The following is a 24584-nucleotide window of genomic DNA, read 5'->3' as shown; positions in this document are numbered from 1 at the left end:
GTGCGTCGTGTCTTTGACATTTCTTGGTGATTGCGAATCCTAGCTCTTTTTGTTTGTCCCTTTGTTCAAAACCAGTTTTTTGGTTTTTGTTTTTGTTTTTTTTCCTTTCACTCCAGAAGTGTTTAGTGAGGGCTTTTCGACAGTCAGGTGCTGATCTAGGTGAGGAGAAGAGGAATAGGCCAAATTTTCTGTTTTCTCCAGGAATTCCCAGTCCAGTGATGAGCTGGTAGACCCACTTGTGTGGCTTTTTGGTGTGGTTCAGACATGTCTCCTAGGTCTTGCCCTTCTGACTAGGGATGATAATATGTTTGAGCCAAAGATCAGAGAAACTGGTAATTACCTTGGAAAGAGGGATACTCACCTCCCCAGCCTTTTGACACATTTCCAATAAATATCTTCTGGCGCAAAGACCATAAGGCTTGAATCCGAAAGCAGCCCATTCTCCTATTCCCACGTCTTTGGTAAGTGCGACGTACCTTCAATTTCCAGATCCCTGTGGTGGCTGGCTGGTTGGCTGGCTAGTTGTTTATAAGAATTCCCGATGCAGCCTTGTTTGGCAACCGTCTGTGCAGTAATCTGATTTAGATCAATCTAGACTCAAATTCCAGCCCCCTCTAACTGGGTCTTTCCTGTCTGGCAAGCCGATCCACTTTGCTGAATCTTCTTCTTCCTGATCTGGAAAATGAAATTACAGACCTCTCACGAGGTTGTCCTATAGGGAAGGACTCCCTGATACAGAGTGCCCAGTATCTGTTGAGGCCCGGTGAAGACTCAGAAAGTGGCAGCTCTTTTTATGATTGGCTCTGCAGAGGGCCTTAGGCATTACCCTGCCTGTGAAGAGGAGGTAACTAGACCAGATCTCTTAGATCTTTGCTGGAACTTGAAGGAATCACTGTAGGGTTGAGCAGAAGCTTACAGATGTATCCTGGGTGGGAGTCAGGGAACCCCCAGAACCACAGAAGGAAGGTGCTGGGGTGAAGCTGAGGCAGTAGTCTGGCCAGACATGTTGATGGAGTGGACATCTGAACTGGATTCAGAAGAGGAACTTGCATGGCCTCACACCAAAGAAGGTGTCCATGGTTGACATTAGAATTGTAGGAAAGTGAATGCATGAGGCTTTTTCTCCCTATTGACCTGCTTGATTAAACCAATAATCTCCGTTTGGAAAGCCATATCATCACCCTTTGAAAGATTAACCCAGAAAATCTCAACAGTTGGAAGGCGGCCTTTGGTGTCCATAGTAAGTCTGGAGCTAGAGCTTGGTGAATGGTACCTTGAAAATGGAGGAGTCTTCTCCCCACACTGACATTTGGAGGTCAAGGCTCTGCCAGCTCAGGGGTTGCATGCTGGAGGTCTTTGTTGTCTCATCATTTCAACCTGAATGGCGTTTAAGATGAAATCTCACCTAGTTTTCTTGGCTTTTTAAAAATATTAGACAACAGGACCACACTGAACCAACATTCTTGTGTAGTGAGTTTGCTGGTACCAACTTTTTGGGGGGTTTCAGATTATTTGCCAATTTTCTCCTTGAAATCATCTTTTCTTCTGGTTTTTGTAACACTGCTCTGTCCTCATTTTCCTCCTCTCTCTCCACCTGCCCTTTTACATTCCATACAAGCCCTTCCTCCTGTTGCCTTAAACACCAGCAATCTCAGGGCCCTGGTTTAGACCCTCTTCTCTTCTCCCCATTCCACATAATCCTCCTGAGCAGTCTTTTGAGTCCCAGCTATATGCTGTTGTAAAGGAGAAAAGCTTTTCCCTTCCACCCTTCTGAGTTCTTTGGTGGATCTAGTAACTAAATTGACCTAAGACAGATTAACAAGAGAAAAGCAAATTTAATTTTCTACGTAAGGGAGCCCATAAAAATACAAGATTCAAAGAGGAGACCAAAGCAGGCAGCTTTGTCACACTTTTCAGACAAGGAAGTAATACATTTGTGAAAAATTAGCAAGACAAAAGGGTTTGGAGTTGGTGTAGCAAATTAGTGAACAAGTAACAAGGTTTGCTAAATGGCCCTCTCTGCCCGGAATTTTCGGCTCTCTGGTGATAAGGATGCCTCTAGCCTCCTGGGACAGGGATGGTACCTTTCATGTGGCAGGTTTATTTCCTCTTTTCAGGGAACAAAGGAAGGTCAGAGTGTCCCTTTCACACTGGCTGTTTCTTGAGTAACTTTAATTCAAAACAATCAATTTGCCAAAGCGACATAATTCGGGTGGTCTATTCTGGAATCCTTCATTGCTTCTGTCCATGACAGCTCCACGGCACATCAGGGACTTGAATTGTGCAGAAGCTCAAGATGGTAGGGTTCTGATGTGGTATTTTTCTTTCTCCCTTTTATCCTTGAACTGAACCAGGCCATTTTTATTCTTAAAATCATACTCCTCATTTTGTAAACTTATGAAAACACAGGAAGTTATAAGTAAACAAAGAGAAATTGCCTACAATCCAGAGACAACCACTGTTAATATTTTGGCTAGTTAATTCTTTTACTATGCTGATTTCCATCACTATCCTCTCTCATTGTAAGTTTTTGTTCATAAACTCATTATCATATTACTACTTTATTTCCCACCTTCTTTTCTATGTGTTGTCCACTGCCCCAGGCAATGTCTAGCACACAGGAGGTGCTCAGTAAGTCTTTGCTGAATAAATGAATCTCTCTTTACATATACAACAGAGTTGAGATCGTATATATACAGTCCCAGGTTTTTCTTCATTTAGCATTATATTCCCATCTTGCCACTGACTTAAGCATTTTTCGGTCATCTGGGATGACAAGTATGTTCTTTTATGAACTAAGAGAATCCTCAAGGGTCTATCATTACTTCTTCACTGAAGATGAACACTACAGACCTCCAGGCTTATTAGAGTAAATCAAGAGCAAAGCTTTGGGAAATCTAAACTTTACTCGCTGGTAGATGCTGACACTATTCTCAACCCTCACAATCCTTAGCTTCTCTTAGTAGAGAGAATCTTAAACTTGCTTTACCCAGGAAAGAAAGGCAACCTCCCCTTCGAAATCTTCCAAGAGATACTATTAGATCCTTTAAACTCTTGCTGAAATAGTGTGGTACTGTCCTCGGGGAATAGAGGCATGCTGACACCAGAGTTCATGTCCGGAGACCCCGAGAATGGGTGCTACCATTTCTAAACTTTAACCCCAAATGGGAAGAAAGTGGTCAGGTGGGAAGGTAGTGGCTGAGTGAAAGGTGAGCCGAAACTGTAACGGAGGTGGGAGAAGGGGTAAGGACAGAGAAATGGAAAAGGTGCACTGAAAGGAGCATGGGCTCAGGAAATAGACCAGAGATCCCATCCCATTGCCCCGTCACCAAATGTGGGACTTTGAGATGCTTAGAACTTCGGGTCTCAATTTACTCATCTTTAAAGAAAGCAATTATCAATAGATAATAGTAATTATGATTAGGCCTTTCAAGAGGTCCGTGCTCAGAAAGTCTGGAACGGTACACATGAGAAGCACAGTATCCCAGGATCTGAAAGTGGCTGCTAAAAGGAAGTGGCCCCAGGGGCGCCTGGGTGGCTCAGTGGGTTAAAACCTCTGCCTTCGGCTCAGGTTATGATCCCAGGGTCCTGGGATCGAGCCCCGCATCGGGCTCTCTGCTTGGCGGGGAGCCTACTTCCCCCTCTCTCTCTGCCTGCCTCTCTGCCTAATTGCGATCTCTGTCAAATAAATAAATAAATAAATCTTTAAAAAAAATAAATAAATAAAAGGAAGTGGCCTCACTGGAATCAACAGGAGAGGCTACATTGACTTTGGATGACAAGAGCCAAAGATTTTATTAAGTAAATTCAAAATATAAACATGTCACCAATATTGACACTGTGAGTTATTAACTCATCGCTGCTCTGAGGGTCCTTGGCACTATTTGGGTTGTGGAACTCTTCAGTGCTTGTTTCTATACCCTAAACTATCCCCAGATTTACCCCCCTGGGGTAAAAAGAAAATTAAAGGGAAGACAGACTAGTGAAAAAAATTTTTTAAAAGATACCAAAGTATAAAGATAGGCAAAGTGATGCTGTAAATCCAAATTAAAACTAGACCAGAATATTTACATATTTTATTAAATCTTTACAATCAGTAATTATAATCAAATACACAATTATATACAAGGATTATATACATTTTGCCCAGACTTTTACATCACAGTACATAGTTTCCCTTAGAAATATTGTATACATTTATCACCAAACAACAAAATCCAACAACAGTAGTGTTACAGCACCTGTTAGTACAGACATCTTTTTCATAAATTACATCATAAGAAAATATACGGCTGTAAATTGGGCTTTTAAAAATGTCTTTTATAAAATCTGAACGTACAATATTTCATTCACAGAATGTTTTTTTTTTCTATGTTCTGACTGAAGCCTTGTGCATAAAACGACCGGTTGGAATATTTACTAAATCAGCTCCCCCCCCACCCCCCACTTCCAAAATTATAAGCACTATCTGAATTACTTATGCTGAGCTTCCTTTATGATGAATCTGGCATGGGGTTTGGTGAGAGAACAAATGCTGGTTTTATTGTAAAAAGGACTATGATGGTAATTTAAATTTTTTAAAAATTCTCAAAAGAATAATTAGAAATTAAAACAAGAGAGCGCACAATTTTTCATTTTACTCTCTAATACTGTGAAGAAAAAGGGGGAAAGTATAATGTCAAAAAACAATTTGATCTGAAACAACAGTTATATTCTTGTTGGAAGCCTATTAAAGGTTAAAAAGAAGAAAAACAAAACCTACCCAACAAAATATCCCATCCTAAACATATCCAGTAAATTACAATTCTGTCACACCTACTTTATGGGAAAATTATTGCAAATTAGGGTGTATCATTTTAATAGACTTTCATAAACAGAAAAAGCTACAGCTATTTTTTAGTTAGGTAAACAAGTTAAGTTTTAAAACTTGAAAATACCTGAATTAAATACTTGCTCTAATATCTAACTTTTCACTTTCAGATAAATCCTTACTTGATTCCAGGTTTGTAAACATTGTATAAATCCTTCTTAGTCCAACAATTTTATGGCTGTGGCGATCACTTCAGCTGTTTCCATGCAGTCAACATTTAACTGAGGTAGACCAGATGTTTCTAAAATTCAGGGTCTCATAGAATCCCCTGAATATTTAGGAAGTAAATAAAACGTCTATCAAAGGTATTTAAAAAACAAAACATTAAAAAAAAAAACACCTAATGCTGTTGGAATTTTTTAATGAACTCAAAAAACAACTTCATGGCAGTACGTCAAATAAGAATGTGTTGTTAATGATAACGTTGGGAGTTCTGAAGCTGAACATTACACCTTCTCAAATAGGGAAAAATCAAATATGATTCCTTCTGGGTGTTAAGTATAACTTGTTAATTTTTTTTTTTTTTAAAGGATTCACTTTTATAAAAAAAAAGCGAACAATCTGCTTCTAGACTTCAATGAATGGCAACAACTCCCCCTAATGGCCAACGGCAGGGAAAGTAATAAGGGGGCTCTCGTATACCTTGAGATCTTTGCTGGGGGGAAAAAACCACGTTGTTTTGTTAACTTAGAAAAGTTGAATTTAGACAACAATGGCTCTGAGCTACAAATACAAAATCAAATCAATGTATATAAGGCTTCTGTAATCAAAGTCTTAGAGGAACATCTGCTCCTTTTCTCCAAGCCCCAGTCCTATAAATCAAGGCAAGTCAAGTAATTAAGCTTCAGCTATTTTGGCAGCTTTGCAATTAATATGAACAAAGCACTATGTCTATCCTTCCGTATACTGTATGTATTATAGTTCTATCTTCTTACACCAAATTTCACATGCAGAAAGACTAAAATATCCATTTTAGTGTCAGGTTTAATTAAGGGCCAATAAAGGTCTTATACTACTACTCTTCCCTGCCCTCCCCCTAAAACGTGAATTCTCTATTAGTTTTATTATTCATTGACCCAATTATATTTGGCTGGAATTTTTGAAAGCAGCTATTTATCCCCTTAGAAAAGATTATGTTTACTTGGGATCTAAGACATACTGTACACGAATATACATAACTACAATACAGCACTGCTCTCCTTTTAACAGCTCCCTATACAGTTTAAGTTCATCAGTACCTCAAAACTGTGTTTTAAGAAAAGATTATTATGTAATGTCACGGTAAAGAGAAAGAAAATTAAGTCTCACAAATACTCCTTTAGAACTGATTTAGTAAGTTTAAAAAAAATAAATAAAATGAATAAAACCATGATTTCAACTACAGGGCTGTCTACAGGGTATCAACAACAGATTTTAAAACTTAAATGCGGCCAGCACCAGACTGCCACAAAAAAAAAAAAAAAAAAAAAAAAAGGGAGGGGGAATAAATTCTCATTAAGCTATATGGCTATATGTTAGTTGCCACCGTGTATGTTTCTTACACAGGTTACCATAGATTACTTTTCAAGTCCATATCAAAAGGAATATCTATTAAAAAAAAAACATTAAAAAAAAAAACAAACCTCAAAAACCATGATTCAACAGAAAATGTGACAGATTCCTTAGGTGCATCTTTAGAAACCATAGTTTCAAAGAAGAAAAATAGTAGTTTCCCTAGGATTTTTAGATCACTACCACAGTTTCATTATGGCTCCCTAAAATAGAAAAATGGAACAAAATGTATTCAGCTATTGGCGGTATGGCCCTTGTGGCTCAAATTGCATACTAAACATGGGATGGAGTAAGGCTGATGGCTAGAGGTAATCACCTCTAAGAGAAATGAACAGGAAAAGATTTATAATTTACCCGACAAGGATAGAACTTTAAGTTCCATTTCAGAGTAGTCATGGCTCTCCCTACGGAAGGCCCAATGGCAAGTTCATATTACATTATAGTTTCTCCCTTGTTCCATTTTTCCTAAGTATTAAGTAACCAATTTCCATAATATATTATATGACCTTTTTACCTGGTCCCAATGATTAACCTTTATGCAGAGAACTCACTGAGAAAGTACACTGGGTTCACCTTTGGTTTAAACAAAAAGGACACTGTTAAGAGAGGAAAAAAATCAAGTCATCTTGATCATTTGTTTCACCATGAAGCAAGTGGAAGTGATGAGCAAAGCCCGTTTTCATCATAAATGCATCTGCTTCATAACCACTTGGGTCACTTTGAGTGTTTTTGTGAAGGCAGCAAAACCAGAATGCCCACAATATCATATGTATTTTCCCAAAAGAGCCTCTAACCCCCAAAACGAGGAAAGTCAAGCTTCCCTTAACTAGAAAGCTAACAAATTCCTATTCTCCACTCCACCATCACCTGAATTTGTTTCTTGTCTATCCAGAGACTGCACAGAAATCTGGCTCCTAGGAATGCCCAGCAATCTTTTCCTGGCCTGAGGTGCTGCAGGGTGGTGTGATGCTGTCACAGGGTGGGAGTCAGGGTGGGGGAGGGACTGTGAGTTTCCATTCTGGATGGGACGGTTTTAAGCAAGGTCAGTTCTAACACATTATGCTCCAGATTCCTATGACCGCTATCTCAGTCAGAACGTGGTTACTCATCACCATACTTAAAGGCTCCCACTAGAGAGCCTGCTTAGTATCAGGGTGTCTGTGAACCACAGTTTGCCTTTTCTTTTTAAATACCTACCACCGGATTCTTTAGTGAGTCATAGTTCATCTTTCTCCATCATTTCAAATGCTTCTATATCTTCATTCCAGTCTGCTAATATGGAGTCTATAGGCTGGACCTTTTTACCCCAGCTAACATTAGGATTGGAATCTTCCTCAGTTTCTGATTGTTCCTGGAGCTGGTTATCTAAATCTGTACATTCACCATCAAGGCTTGTAGTCTCATGGTTCTCCATGGGGTCAGAATTCTGTTCAGAAGCAGAAACGCTTGCAGCATTGTCCGTATCTGCCGGAGATGATGATTCTGGTTCTGAGTTTAGAGAACTTTCCTCAGGAGACTCTTGATCAACCAAGCCAACCTCCTGAGAACTTGGCGTAATCTCTTCGGCACTCTGATCCTGAGAATCGTTTTCAGAGGATGGTTGTTCTTCACTTTCCATTTCAGGATCTGTATGTGAAAGAAACAAGCTTCATGCTACTTTCCCACTCAAAATATTTACTATGGCAGTTTTAAGAGCATACTGGTTTTCACAATAAAATGAAGAAATAAAAGAAAAAGAAAAGCATATTTTTTTATTTTAAAAAATCATAAAATTTTAAAGCAAATTTTGCATTAAAACAGTGAATATTAACATTGAAGGGTAAAAGTACTGCCTTCGAATAATAATGTAATCACATTTTTCCTTTATATGCATTTTGCAAAATTTGACAGTACAAATTAATATTCTCCCAAACTTAATGGATGACTCTAGTCATCCATCTAGACTGCCTTCAATGGGGATCAGTTATGCCAAGAAATACACTAAATAATACTGCTAAAATGCATACAAATTTGCACTAGATGTCTAAAACTTATTATTAAATATCTAAATTCAGAAAAGCTTGTACATGAGAACACATGAAACAGAAAATATTTTGAATAGCACTTATCACTATGTTTTAAGATAATATTCTTTTGAAAAGTGAAATTCCACTCAGTAAGCCATGAAAATGCAGATAATTCAAAACTATGGATTTGAGGGTGCTAATGTGGTTAGATAAAGTATTTTCACAAAGACAAGCAAGAACTGAGATTATTTATTGTATTTCATTATTGCAGGTCTATGAATTAGAAGGTATCATTTAAAAATCCACTGGCAGGCTGAAGAGGAGGTTAAACCTCGTGTACTGAAGATACAGTGAAACCTCTAGAGGCCTTCTGTTCAGGGCTCCCACAAGACAGTGTGTGACTCACACTGATAGCCCCTGCCGTGTGCTCCCCGTCTCTGCAGGCAGTGAGTTCGTGGGTCCTGAGGGGCCCCTCTCAGTGCGGCAGGCACTGTGCAAGGTGATAACGTGAGGCAAAAGCCCTAATAGATCTTTTAGTCCAGGTGGGGAAAACATTTACAAATAATTACACAAAATCAACAGAAAAGCGTAACTATGACATGTTTTATGTTGCTAGGAAAGCTTACAGAGAATAGGAAAGAGTAAGGAGAGCTGAGGGTTTCCTTCAGAAAGTGACACTGAGCTGAGATTTAAAAGGTAAGTAGAGTTAATGAGTCAAGGAAGGAAGGGAAGAGGGACATACTATAAAGCCAGAAAAACTAAAGGAAACAGGCATTCGGGAAGGTACAGACAGGTGTGTTTATGTATACCCTGATGAAGGATTCCCTGACTAGGAAGTTTAAGTTCTTGGGGGCTGGGGAGTCCCCACACTCTCTCTCTTCAAAGCTGTGGAAAAGGTATACTTTAATTCAACAATTAGGAAAATCACGGTGGGGACCAAAGAAGAGAAAACAGGAGCTGGCCGCTCACTTACAATAGGCCACCCTAAGTTCAAGGGAAAACAAAAAGAAAAACTTTCAGGGTTTTTTCTAGAACAGCACTTATCAATTAATCTGGTTTAGAAGTACAGGAAAAGATGTAGTACTGTCTGGTCTAGTAATAAAAATTGTGCTTTTGGCAAAAAATTACCCTATGGATACAGATTACGCAATACATTATGGAAATCTAGCTAAAACAATAGGATAAGAAAACAGAAGTCGGTATAAATATAGGAAAAGAATAGATCAAATTGTATTTTTAGACTGTGTTGTATATTTAAACTCAAAGCAACTCTAAATTTTTAAAAATAACATTAAGATAATATAAGAACTTGAAAAGGAGGGTAAAAATAAAATAGGCAAATAACCTCTCTATAGTAAAAACTAGTTAGAAATAAAGTTAAGTACCCTTTTCATAATAAAAATAAAACTATAAAATAATTAAATTTACTATGAAAGGTATGAGACCTACATTACTTAATAACATAAAATGTTAATAAAAACATACAATAAGACCTGATTACATTTACAGATAGTAAAACTTTCTACTTATATGTAAAGCATACAACTATACAATTCCAAAATGAACCCCATTTCTACTGTTTTTTTGTTTTCTTTTGGGACCAGATAGAATTATTTGGAAGTTCTTATGGAAGAATATACATCGAAAAGAAGTCAAGAAATTTTGAAAAGAATTAGTGAGAAGGGAGTTGCCTTATCAGGTATCAAAATACATTCAAAACAGCAAACTTTTTTATTGGCAGAGGAGTAAACAAACAGATTAGTTGAAAAGAAGAGCAAGTCTTTCCAGACTTTCCAGACAGAGAAAATATATAAGACTATCTGACAGATAGCAAAGCAGCAGCAATCAGGAAAGTAAAGATGGCAGCTGAAGAAACAGAAAAGGCAAGGAAGGAGTTAGTGTCGGTGTCGCACTGTCTCACGGCCTTATTCTACGGGGCGGGTCAGGATCCTGTAGGGAGCAGCTGAGTCCTCAGAGCATTAACAACTACATCATTAAATTCCGGAATGGTGCATCAGAAACACACACAAAAAAATGAAGAAAATCTCAAGATACAACGACAAGAAAATGATTAAGTTTTAATAATAAAAGAACAAGGGAGCCTTGGCAAAGACTTGAGACTGGATGTTCTACAATCATTGATACGTCTGTCTGGCCAACATTTGCTGCAAGCACGATTATAGAGATGAGAGCAGGTAAAGCAGCAGGATTTAATATGAATGTCAAAGTAGAACGATATTAAAAAGACCCTTGGAGCGCCTCGGTGGCATAGTCCTTTAAGTGTCTGACTCTTGGTTTCGGCTCAGGTCATGATCTCGGGGTCCTGAGATCAAGCCCCATGTCCAGCTCTGCACTCAGCAAGGAATCTGCTTAAGACTCTCTCTCCCTGGGGTGCCTGGGTGGCTCAGTGGGTTAAAGCCTCTGCCTTCAGCTCAGTTCATGATCTTAGGGTACTGGGATCGAGCCCCACATCAGGCTCTCTGCTCAGCAGGGAGCCTGCTTTCCTTCTCTCTGCCTGCCTCTCTGCCTACCTGTGATCTCTGTCAAATAAATAAATAAAATCTTAAAAAAAAAAAAAAGACTCTCTCTCCCTCTCCCGCTGCCCCTCCCCATTCTCTCTCTCTCAAGTAAATAAATCTTAAAAAAAAAAAAGACACCCTTACATTTCACCTATGAGAATAAGAGAAAATTCCATTAAGAAGGTGGTATTTAAATGGGTGTGCAGGATGCTAAATGTCCTCAAGAAGAAATGGGCCATGGGCGTGCGGATAAGGATGGATAAGCATCTCAGAAAAAGGAAGAGATGTACAAATGCAAAAATGCATGAGAAAACATGTCTGGCTATAGAAGGGTTCAGGTAAGTATCAATTCGGCTTAACAAGAATGCTTCAGAAGCTCCTTTCCAGGCAGAGGTCTTCTGCGTACATATTAAATTTTGCAGTTCAACTTTAGGGTAGATTCACCCCAATCAAGTTCAATGCGTGATAATCTTAGGAAAAGTAACACTGCTAGACTTAAATCTTGAGCAGTTCGAACCACGGGACCTTTCTTTTCTTTCCCCCATTTTCTCTGTCCGCCTCTGTATCAGGTAGATATACATATAGGAGCAGGACTGAAAACATCAGTCTACTGCTCTCAAGGCACCATAGACCTACACTGTAAACTGAAAGCATGATGATGTATGGAACCTTCAAAATGCTGATTCATTTCCCCTTTAAAATAATATTGAGAAAAGGAAATGGATTCTTAATTATAAACTATCAATTTGGATCTAAATGTAACAGCACAGTGTCATTTGTTGGTGAGCACAGGGTTGGAATAATTCTTAAAATTTGGAAAGGTGGGACACATGAGAGACAAGATATTAGAACTTCCGTGGCGAGCTCAACTATTAGAAGTAGGACTGGTCTGACCTGAGGAAGCAATATTTCCACTTCATAAATTATTAATGCTTTACTTCCGAAGAAGAGCGTGTAATAAGATATCTTTTTGCTAACAGACAAGACTATTGCAGATATTTCTGTATTAATCGCTGGAACTTCTCATCAGAATAAGAAAGCGAGAGTGGGAGTAGGGGCTGTTCTGGGGCTTTGGGCTTCTATTTTCTGTATCAACATGTGGGATGAACTGCTCAATTAAAACTGTGCGACTTTATAAAGGAAGTATGAATTTGTGGAATGAGATTTTTAAAGAGCAATCTGGAGGACATGTTAACGCGCAGATTTTTAAGGATGCTAATTACTGGGGGTGCTTGTATAATCCTACCTAGCCCCCTTGATGGTATAATATGGTTCATACATAACTGGGAGACTAAAAAAAAAAAAAAGGAAAAAAAGGTGCCTTCTTAGTGTTGTTCAATGCTTCTCAAAGTGTAGCTGAGTGGAATTACCTGGGATGCTTGTTTACAATTTCAGATTCTAGTCCCCTGCCTTCAGAGAGTCTGATTCAATATTCTGGAGTAAGACTTAGGAATCTACACCTGTAACAGTAGCATCAGCATCCACTGATGCAGAAGAGAAACGCGGGCATGCGGTAATAGCGCAGGACAAATTAATGACACTAGAGACATCAGCTTCTTAGGATATTTTCCTAAGTGAATAAAGTAGTTGATTTAATAAAACTATTACTGAGTTTCTGTTATACCAATAATTTTGTTATATTGATTTTGTTAACATAGTTGTACAGTTCTTGAAAGAGCTACATAAAAAGGGGAGGTTTTTTTTAAAGACTTTTTATCAAACGATCATTCTGTAACAGAATCACAGCTCACTAACTTTAGAGCCCAGCAAAACTTTAAAAATAAATCATTTATATAAAGCCCTTTGAACTGCACGGTCCTTAAAAGAATACTTTTCAGGAGTGGCTCAGTCAGTTACACAGCTGCCTTTAGCTCAGGCCTTGATCCTAGGGTTCTGGGATCGAGCCCCACATTGGGCTCCCTCTCCCTCTGCCTGCAACTCTGCCTACTTGTGATCTCTCTCTCTCATCAGATAAATAAAATCTTAAAAAAAGAGAGAGAATACTGTTCAGATAGTATTTTTTGTATAGTAGCACACCCCCCCACCCCCCACCAGTTTTCCTTTGTGACATTTCAGTTACCCACCGTCAGCCATGGTCAGGAAGCAGATGATCTTCCGCCTCCTGACCCAGCATCAGAAGGTGAACAGTAGCCTAATGCTAGGGTCACACTGCCCATGTAATTCCCCTCGCTTCGTCTCATCAAGTAGCATTTTATCATCTCATATCACCACAAGAAGGATGGGTATAGTACCATAAGATATTTTAAGAAAGGTTTACATAAATCTCATTACAGTATATTGTTATAACTGTTTCTATTTTATTAGTAGTTATTGTTATCAGCCTTTTATTGTGCCTAATTTATAAATTAGACTTTATCACAGGTATGTATGTATAGGAAAACATGGTATATATACAGAACACTGTATCATCCATAGTTCCAGGCACCTACTGGGGGATCTTGGAATATACCCCCCCAAAGATGTGGGGGCAGGGTAGGATCTATAGTAGAATTTATCTTTTTCTCTTATTCTTTCTCTGGTATGAAAAGCATATGCTTTACTATGACCTCGTAGTCCTAATCCCATGCACCCCTACACATATATGAATTTTTAAAACAAGCTGATATTTTAAATACTTTACATTATGTTCAAATAAAAGTGATTAAAAGTAATACACGCCAAAACAACAGCGTCTGCGTTAGACTGACTCTTACGTGGACTAGTGAGTTCATCTATACTATATGGATATGTAATTCATAGGATTCGTTAGGACAGGATCAATAAAGAATTATTATTGTGGGAGAGCTTACTAGACATGAAAATCTAATTACATTAATCCAGATATTATCATGGTATCCACTGAAACAAATTATATGTATATATATATTTGCACATGCATGTGTGTGTATATATACACATACACGCATACATATATACATATACATAATTTCAAGCTTAGTAATGCAAGATACTTACTACTATTAATAATGTAGCTTGGAATCATTTTACCTTTTAATATTGCTGCTGAAATTCCAATGGTAGCACAAATGGGGGGAGAAAAGCAAAGGCATTAAAGAGTTATATGGAATAATAATTTGCCTGTGTTTGATGTGCCTACACGCGTATATGTAGGAGAGAGGATCTGAGTTGAGAAAAAAGACTCAGAAAAAAAAAAGTCAGGAACACAGGAGGATTTAAGAAGATTAGAAATCCTATTCTGTTCTATTTTTATTTATACATCTTTACAAATATTTATCCTATTCACTTCATTGTTCTTAAATAGTGGACACGTGGAAGACCCTCAAAGAAGAATAAAGTAACACAAGGAGACAAGATAAAACACTGATCTGGCTAGTACCAGAGTACCGCTGAACTTTTTTTTTTTCCCCACTGTTTCACTTGGAAGTTACACTGAATTGAATCAATTACCTACCTAGCTGTTGGACAAACATCCCTAGGGATTCAAGAACCCTGCACAAATCCCACAAAGTTAGTCATTTACAGGGAATGAGAGAAATACAGTTCTCTCTGCAGATGCCTCCAGTGGATAAGGAAGACTGCTCCCATAAGCAGGATGGCAGTCTATGTCTGATGGGTCACTTTCCCTCATTCCTCTACTCCCTCACTCATCCCTGGGCATCAAACTAAAAAAGAGTACTAGTGAGACCTTGCATTTATACAATTATTTGGGTTTCAAACAGCTTTCAAGTTACTAACAAACATTTTGGCCTAGAGAGGACTACATATTGTCACGATTTAAGGCATGCTACCCTGTCCTTCAGACACCAGCCAGTTGTAACTCTTGTAACTTATAAATCCCTATGTGATAAACGTACAGCTCGGTGGACAGAACCTGCTAGATTTTTGCTGCCTTCACCAAGACAGTGGTCATCTGATTATTGGTGGCCTGCTGAAACTCAACTACTATTATATTGTATGTAATGTCATTCCATACAATCTTTTTATTCCTTATAAAAGAAATGTAAGATGTAGTATCAGTATAATTGAACGGTGAACATTTGAGACTGTTTAAATTGACTCTCTTGATATATCAGCTATATTTTTATCACTGGGCAGAACCACAGCAGAAGTGATAAATGTCATATAAAAAATAAAATTCGAAAAACATCCTAAGTCAGCAAACAAAGCAAAATAAATGTTTTACAACTCTTATTTCCAAAAATATTTTTCGAAACCATCTTCTATTTTACCAGTTAACCAAAAGTAACTTTTTATAACTCATTTTTATTATCTAACTAGTAATATCAATGCTAAGCTGTTTAAAAAACACATGATTTTTTACCCTTACCTCTATCTTTTGCTTTGTCAGAAAGAAGCACTTCCACCTCCTCATACTCCCGGATGGCATCCAGTATGATACTTCCTTCTTTACTGAATAAGAACAGCATGGGGATCTTGATGTCATCTGTGTCTTTTCCATCACCCGCCATCTGGAACAGAGGGGCAGTATCACTGCTGCTCCCCTCATTGTCATCTAGCCAGGAAATGAATACAGCAAACATCAAAACATCTGTCCATTAAAAAGATCTATAGACCAATCTTTATTATTTTTTTTGCCTGTTGGAGGCATTTATTTTATGCATCAAGAATCATAAAAATGAACATACTTTTAGAGCTCACTAATTCCATTCCTAGAAATTTATTCTGAGGAAGAACTCAGAACAAGCAAAATGATCTAGGCCTAAAGTAGTTTACTGGAGTACTATTTGTAATTGTGAACAACTGTGAATTATTATTTTTTTAAAGATTTTATTTATTTGACAGACAGAGATCACAAGTAGGCAGAGAGGCAGGCAGAGAGAGAGGGAAGCAGGCTCCCTGCAGAGCAGAGCGCCCGATGCGGGGCTCGATCCCAGGACCCTGAGATCATGACCTGAGCCAAAGGCAGAGGCTTTAACCCACTAAGCCACCCAAGCACCCCTATTATAAGCACATTATAATTAATTACTTAATGGAACACACAGAAAAAGAGAATATTATTATTACATAAAAAAAGTAGAACACAATAATCCATAATTATGACTAAAAACTTCCATATGCTTATGAGAAAGCCTAGAAATAGAAATATTCAAAGCCTTGGCTTGCAATGATAGAATTATGAATGAAATTTCATTGCTGTTTAAGATTTCCTTTAATGGCATTTACCAAACTATTAAATGATAGCTCCTATCTCTACACTGTTCACAAAGAAGAATGATGACCGTGGTTCTTCCTCTGTAAGTTGAGGTGAACACTACTGTTGTTTCACACGGGTGAGGTAACTGCAGTAGGACTGCTAAATACTGTTTTACTGGTGAGGCGGTCACGCCCCCCTCTAATTGCACGCCAGATGAGAAGCCTGCCTGTCCCTTCTCAGCTTGCTGTGATAGGCCCTGATACGTGCAGAAAACCATGTAGGACTCTCCTCCTTAGTGATAACTGATTGGACAAAGCATGGCCACCTGGCTCTCAGGAGGCCCCGGAAGTGGCACACGGCAAGACGGTTTCAGTTAGCAATGGACAGGGATCTAGTAAGCGGGCACAGGCTCAGGGCTGAGGCTCTAATTTTAGAATGACCTTTTTTGAACTAATGAACAAAGAGGGAGCAAGCTGGTGAGAAGCTGGAGAATGAAGCAGAACTGCAAAGAGATGCAGCGAAGAGAGTCTAGGAAGACCCAGAGATAAGAGAGAGAGATGTGAAAAACTCTAGGAGCTATCACGGTTCCTGATGACTTTTACTCAGCCGAATTTCTTACTCTCACATTCAATTAAAATAATCCAGTTCCAGGGGCACCTGGGTGGCTCAGTGGGTTAAAGCCTCTGCCTTCGGCTCAGGTCATGACCCCAGGGTCCTAGGATCGAGCCCCGCATCAGGCTCTCTGCTTAGCGGGGGGCCTGCTTCCTCTTCTCTCTCCCTGCCTGCCTCTCTGCCTACTTGTGATCTCTCTCTCTGTCAAATAAATAAATAAAATCTTTAAAAAATATACAAAAGATTGGGGTGCCTGGGTGGCTCAGTGGGTTAAAGCCTGCCTTTGGCTCAGGTCATGATTCCGGGATCCTGGGATCGAGCCCCGCATCAGGCTCTCTGCTCAGCGGGGAGCCTGCTTCCCCTCTCTCTCTGCCTGCCTCTCTGCTTATTTGTGATCTCTGTCAAATGAATAAATAAAATCTTAAAAAAAAAAATTTCCTGAGAGTAAGGATCATTGCCTCTTACTTGTTTACCCACTGAACTCAGCAGAAGATTCTGCTATTAACAGCTATTAAAGAAAACAAACTTGACCAACCTTGCAGAGTATAGAATACCATGAGAATGAGACTTACAGTGAAAACCTAAACTACTCCATGTGTGTTCCAGCCCTTATTTTTTATATTTTATATTTTTTAAGTCTTGGTAAAGAGGTGTTCAAAATGATAGTGATGACAAGTTATTACATTCTTCAATAAAAGAAACCTAACAGTGTGGAAAATCACCAAGGATGGAGAGATCATTTAAGTTGGGCAGCAGCAGCCTTTTTCTGTAATTGGCCGGAGAGTGAATATTTTAGGCTACGCAGTTCTCCACTCTTACTGTTGCTCGGAAGTAAGCATACACAATATGGAACAAACTGGCATGGCTGTGTTCCAGTAAAACTTTTATTTACAAAAACAGGCAGTGATGTGAACTTGGCCTATAGGCTGTGGTGTGCCAATTGCTGATTTAAGTTATTAAGCAGAAGTTCTCCTAATACTCAATGAACTAATGAAATCTCTGCACTCAATAAATCAGCCCTGAAGTGCCCGTAGAGGATAAGCAAAAGGAAGAGTAAATAATTATTTTCACTGAAATAAATCCTAGTATTTTATTTCAAATGCCTTAATTTTTACTTACCTTGAATTGGAAAAGGAAATCTATCCCAGAAAGAAGGAAAAAATTCAAAATAAATTTCCCCTGTGTGAGAAGCTATAAAAACTTAACTTCATAATTAGGATGTGATCTCAGGTCTTGTAGTTCTGAATATAAACTATATACTTAAAGCAAAGAAAAATTTGGGGCACCTGGGTGGCTCAGTCAGTTAAGTGTCTTGACTCTTGATTTCTGCTCAGGTCATAGTATCAGGGTTGTGAAATCAAGCACGGCATGGGGCTCCCTGGTTGGTGGGGAGAGCCTGCTTGAGACTCACTTTCTCGCCCTCTGCCTCTCTGCGCCCTCCACCCCGCTCCTTCTCTCTAAAAATAAGTAAATACATCTTTAAAAAGGAAAGAAAAATTTCTATTTTCCCTGGCAGTCAAGGTCTGCTTGTTATAAGTGATTTTCTATGAAAAATAAAAGAGCAGAACACACTGGTTGAAATATGGAGGTAAAATGATTTGAGTTTGTAATTTCAGTGGAAAAAGACCCAAGGAGGTAAAAATTTGCTAGGAACTAGTGCTTATACCTGTGATATGTAAACTATTATACTAAGAAATTTTGTATATATTATCGTCAAACCTTAAAACCACCTGAAAGATATTTATTACCACTTTTACTAGAGCTCAAAAAATATTCTACTGAATAAACCAATAAACTAAAGCTAGGCCAAGGTCACAACATGATCTCGTGGCAGAGCCAGGAACTGCACCCCAATGTATTTGACTCCAAAGCCTGCATCTTTGTGGAGGAATGGGTATTTTTAATGGCTTCCCACTGGAGGTGGCAGAGTGTAATTCTTGCCTTTAGAGGGCTTTGGATCTGAAAGTACATTTTCTTATCCATACTGTTGGGTGCTTTGGGGTACCCCCACGTTCTTATCTGTCCCCAAGTACTTTTACTGGCCTTAATATACAGAAACCCAAATCTAGACTTTCAAAAAAGATATACAAGACACAGAAATTATTTAAGAGAGTCACTGGATTACCCACCCATTAAGCTGTCTAGTGAACTAAAAATAAAGTGATGAATTCTGCTAAAATTTTGACAAACACAAGGAAAAATTCTAAAAATGATCTCCTCCCAGTCAACCCAATGGCACAGAGGAATACTCACCAATAACAATGCCACCAATGGCACCAGCATTCTGAATGTTGCGAGCCTTTTCTGCAAACATGCACTGTCCTCTTTGTATCAAAGCGATTTTTCCCATCACTGCCTCGGGGTTCGTAAGCTCTGAACAACCATTGTATGGTTTACTGCTTGCAACAAATCCTCTTGTCTGTCAGAAATATAAGGAAGTTAAATATCCTTTTGTCTTCTCAAATCACTCTCTAGTCAATACAATTTACCGTCTAGAGCTTTACTTCATTTCTAATGATAACATATCCAGTATAAACTTAGCAAAAAGTTTTTGTTTTGAACACTTTTGCAAATCATAGTACCCAACCAACACTGTACTGCGTTCTGCAGTTTCTAAAACATACTTTTTAAAGCATATAAAGCATATATATATTTGTATATAAAGCATAAATACAGTTTATAAAACATAAATTACTAAAGCTGATCTTTATAATGACTCTAAGAAAAAAACATAGAATATCTCCATTTTACATATGGGGAAACTAAGACTTGGGTTACATAATTTGCTCAAAGACACAATGTTAGTAAGTGGTAAAGTTGGAATTCATAGTCAGATTCACCTCATACCCACATCCACACTTAAAATAGCTGGGAACCACTTTTAAACCATCACTTATAGGCAGAAAAATTTTTTGAAAGAGGGGAAAAATGGATTTAATCTACATGAATCTGCAAGCAGTTCTCTTCCTAGAATGATTAATCCATCAGAGAACTGATTTTAAAGATACCAACATAAAGATACTTTAATATCCCCCTCTCTCCTAGAATGCAAACTCCACATGGACATGATCTGCACAAGCTTCATAAACATCATACACAGCCAACATCTAAAACAGGGCCTAGAATACAGTAGTACTGGACTCAAAAAAGATCTGCTGACTGGATGAGTCAATCTATAAAGGCTTAGAGCTTTAAAAAACACACACAAAAAAGGTTTCCATTAGGGGGAATGGAGTTCAAAGAGCACTGGCTTTAGATTATCAGGCAACTTGGGTCTGGTCCCAACTCAGCAACCAGTTAGATGAATGTGTGAACTGTTTAACAATGTAGGTCTTTGTTTCCTACGTTAAAACTAAGGGGCTGGGCTAGCTTAGTGGCCTTCCAAGTTGGCTTGGTGGAACCACAGTGTCATGCTCTCTATGGCCACCTGAGCTAGAGCATCTCTGCTTTTAGTTGTGTTCTACCTTAAAGCTCCAAGTTAGATTTCTGTTCAACGAAAGGTTCTAGTAGTTGCTAGAAAGTCCAAAAAACCGTTTTTAGATAAATTAAAGATACCAAATTACAGAACAGGCCAAGAACCGGACAATATGTGAAAAACATTTTAAGTAAAATTTTTTAAGCATGTTGTATACATAAATTATGACTCAAAATTTTCAAGATACGCTTTTAACTTTAATCTGCTTTAATCTGGGAGAATGAATGTTTGGGTTTTAGTAGATTAAATATTTAGGTTTAACAAACTGAAACTGCTAAATTAGACTTAAGCAATGAGGCAATACTTACACAACACATTCAATTTCAACAAGCATATTGTAAGTGTACACACCTCTTTGTGTTTAGACAGATCTAGCCCAAACTGAGCTGGTCCAGCAGTTAACACTACCCTGCCAAAAAATGGGTGGGAAACAATCTGTACAGCCCGTGGAGGAAGCTGCTGTTCTTTTTGTTGCTGACTTGACAGTTCAATCATCTCCTGCATAAACCTCAACCCATCTTCAGCATCAATTGAACTAGCAGCCTACGGAAAAAACAGATTAATTTTATCCTTTTGAAATGAAAACTTTCAACTTTTTGATGTCTTAAATACTAATGCACTATATAACCTACTCTAAAATCTCCCCTTTCGGTTTCAGTCCCTATCAAATACTTATGGCCTGATTTGTCCTAAAAATACTACTTCTGGAAATATTTTCTGAAAGTACATTTGTAATTTTTTCAACATCTCCTTCACTGTTCTACAAACCACTTCTGATACAAATTGAGAACAGGACTTCCACCAAATGCTGAAATGTTTACTTTGCTTGATTTTTCCACTGCTTCCCCTTATAAGAAATAAACCTCATACTGATCCATATTTCCCTTCTTTGGAATTATGAGCCAATAATCACACTAAATTCAAAATATATGTATCAGCCTTCTTTTAAGATCCCAGCAATGGACTAGGAACTGGGGACAGATTCTTTCACTTGAAGAAGTTTGTATCTAGAGGATACAGACATATAAATTTACCTATAATAAAATTCTCATGTGGGAAATTAGACTAGCAGCACAAAGGAATGTTTGATTCTGCCAGTGTGGATCTGGAAAATATTTAGAGAATGATATTTGAATTGAGTCGTAACAGAGGAAAAGCTGAAGAATGCCTACTGTAGTGGAAAAAAAAGGTGGATTCCTGACACTTAACAGGAAAAGTTAATTGTACTTGACAGAGTTAGAGGATAAGACAGAACAGAGAGGAGTTTGGAGACAGAGACAAGTTCAAGCCTATCTAGATATATCCAGGTTTGGTGACTTAAGAGAGGATGTTAGGGGCTATTGAGATGGCAAACAAAAAGGAAGAGAAATGGACTGAGGTGGGGGCACAAACAGATAATCCAGGTTTAGACAGAGACTGAGATGCAGACACATGTCATACATATGACCGGCAGATTAAAGCTGAATTTAAGAGTATAGGTAGGAATCAGGGTTACCTACGTACATCTAAGAAATCACATGTACAAAGACGACAGCTGAACTTGTAGAAACAGATGTGACTGCGGAAGAAGAATACAGAGAGAAAGGGGTACGATCCAGACTCTCTGGTAGTGCCTACACTGAGTGGCTGTGGCAAAAAAGGAAAGTTCCAAAGGAATGGACAAAGGAATGGACAGAAAAGTAGAAAAGATCTATGTTGCTGGAATGCCCTGAAAGCCAAGAAAGGGGTATATTTTAAAAAGGGGTCAGTCAACAGTTACAAAAAAATAAGGATTAAGAGGTCACTGGGTGGTAATTAGGCCATTGGTGGCATAAGTGAACATAATGTTACTACAGATGCTGCTCTCTCTACTGAGAAGTGACAGTAAGTGAAACATAAGGGAGCAGACAGAAGACTCTTTAAGAAAGGATCAGTATGACAACAGAGATGAGAAAAGAAATCAGAGGGAAAACTAAGGTTGTGGGAAGGCTGGATTTGAGATTAAGGGATACCATGTTGAAATTCTTTAGCAAACTGTGTTTTTTCTCACAATCAATATACTAACAAGGCAAATAAACTGAAAAATTAAAAGGTCTCATATTATGAAAGCTTTTAAAGCAAAAAACAATAGAATTTTCTCAAAAAGGCATGTTATTTTTCCTAGGCATAGACAAATACGTGCAAATTTTGATTTTCACAACGAATAAAATACTTAGATTCAGAAGATTTTTGGAAACTAAAATACTGTAAACTACAGAGTTATTGAAATGAATTACTAGCTTTTAAGATCTGCTGTAAAGGGTGGAAAGACAAGGTGCTGAGAAACAGAAAACTCTGAACTTGAGCCCTACATTTGACTCTACTGATTTAAGCAAATTACCCAACCTATTCGTGATTTTTTTTTGATGTTTTATTTTTTTAAATTTAGTTTTATTTTTTCGGTGTTCCGAGATTCATTGTTCATTTGATTTACACTAGGAAGGGGCCGAATTACATGGCTTTCCAAGATACTTTCACGTCCTAAAATTCTGATTCTCTAACTTTAAATCACATATTAAAAGTTTTTAGAAAGCCAAATGTCATTATCTTATGAAAGCTGACGAGATCAAAAAGGGCAGAGATGGTATCTAATTAGTACAGCAATGGCTTACTTGGATTGCATGTTGAACCAACTGGACTCTCCCATCTTTGAGGTGAATCAAACTCACCCCCATCTTCTTCAAGATTTCTAAATGTTCAGGGTTAGTGGCCATGAAATCTCTGGCTCTCAGAGGGGGTTTAGCTCCACTTCTGAAACTCTCCTCTCTGCTAAAAGTAATTATAGGCAAGGCTTAAAAAACTACAAATCAGAACTGGGGAAAACCTAAGACAAATAAAAATAATTTTAGATACTTGCAAAATTGCTAGTTTTAGAACTAGTGGAACTGGAAAAACTGGAAACAGCTATTTTCTCATATATAACTTAGTTTATTAAGTGGCATAGTCAAATATATTTTACAGTTACCAAAGCATGTATATTATCTACAAGTCTGCATTAGTCGACAGCCTTAAAACTATCTGAAAGCACAGAAAAGGTTGGCTTGGGGATTTGTTATTATTGACTTCTTCCTTGAAAAACAGGGTTTTTCAAGGAAGCAAAACAGTGTTTCTATCTGTGCATAATAACACTCACTTAAAAAAAATTTTTTTTTAATTTCTTATTGATGGCCTTTCTAATGTAACTATTTAGGAAAAAAATGAACTCATTAAGCCAAAAAATTTTATTTAAAAACTAAGAATCAGTACTTCATCAAAAAACAAAATCAAATGAAACAAGAAACTATATTTTCACTACACAGAAACTATAGATTAAAGGAAAAATACTTTCTACATAAATAAGATATGTGGAAGTATTTGAAGAAACTATTTTGTGTAAAAATGAACTACAGAAGTTAACTATTACATAACACCCACTGACTATTAACAGTTCATTAAACAAAATAATCACCATAATAAATTTCCATAATAAAAAAGACATTACTTCAGAATAAACTTTGCCATCTAACTTTACCAATGAATAATTTTTCATTAGTGATAACTACATACTTCAGTATGTTTTTGGTCTAAGTGAACATCTTCTTGGCCGTTATATGTTCCTTACACTCTCTGTCATTTACTAACAATTAACTTGGTTATTAACAAGTACGAAATAAAACATCTTACACTCTGATGATGCCTCTAGGACAGCTCTTATCCACCACATTTTTCAAGGGTTCACGAATACTCTGAGCATACAGTGGGTCATTAGGAAAGAGAATCTGAGTGTTTGGACAAGTCCAGTCAAAATTACTGTCATCCAGTTCTGTATATTCTGAAGTCTACAATATAAAAGAATGTTACATAAATAAAAATCATTATTTTACTAAACATTATAGCGTGTTCATATGAAACATTAAGTGAAATCTAAGCATGTATAGGATAAACAATATAATAAAACAAAACAAGAATACAATAAGTGTATATAAGATAAAACTGTAAGAAAACAAAATAAAGTATCAAGTGTACTTTTCCTCCTGCCATACATATATTTATTGAATTCTATTCATGAATTATTTTTCACTTGGAAAAATAACCACATAAAAGAAAATAAGACATTTAATTAAAAAACATAACCTACTGTATTCTTCTTAGAGATACTTTGATTTGTAGTAGAGAGCCAAAGAGGTAACAGATGAGCTTCTGTTGTAAAGATGTAATCTTCTATATCAAAAATAATGTCTTCTTTATCAGCAAATAACAGGTAAAGATACTTAAACATCTCAGCCAAGAAGAAAGAATCCATCCTGAGATAAAAAGTCACAAATAAATCTAAGAACATAAAAATATCCAATGCCAACTATCTGAAACAGACAGAGTCAAGGTCAATAAACAAGTCGATATCAATTCCGAAGTCCAA

The 24584-nt window shown here is 37.6% G+C and overlaps 1 protein-coding gene across 9 annotated transcripts in view; it reads right to left on the bottom strand.

Moving 5' to 3' along the window:
* Positions 1-1765: 1765 nt before the first annotated feature.
* EDEM3 (ER degradation enhancing alpha-mannosidase like protein 3) overlaps positions 1766-24584 on the bottom strand; it is a 70933-nt gene continuing 48114 nt past the window's right edge. The window contains exons 14-22 of one of the 9 annotated variants that reach the window (XM_032862642.1): positions 24306-24471; positions 23852-24006; positions 22801-22957; positions 20522-20713; positions 18949-19114; positions 15256-15441; positions 13923-13970; positions 7619-8047; positions 6350-6457 (exon numbers count right to left, since the gene is read on the bottom strand). In XM_032862642.1, coding sequence (XP_032718533.1) covers positions 7638-8047; positions 13923-13970; positions 15256-15441; positions 18949-19114; positions 20522-20713; positions 22801-22957; positions 23852-24006; positions 24306-24471 — 1480 coding nt within the window. In that variant the 3' untranslated portion in view covers positions 6350-6457; positions 7619-7637. The other 8 variants (XM_032862641.1, XM_032862646.1, XM_032862643.1 and 5 more) reach the window with 8 other exon arrangements.

Source organism: Lontra canadensis, unplaced genomic scaffold (assembly GCF_010015895.1).
Source record: "Lontra canadensis isolate GAN:19392208 unplaced genomic scaffold, GSC_riverotter_1.0 scaffold24, whole genome shotgun sequence".
Taxonomy (NCBI): domain Eukaryota; kingdom Metazoa; phylum Chordata; class Mammalia; order Carnivora; family Mustelidae; genus Lontra; species Lontra canadensis.
This window is presented reverse-complemented; position numbering and strand designations above follow the sequence as displayed.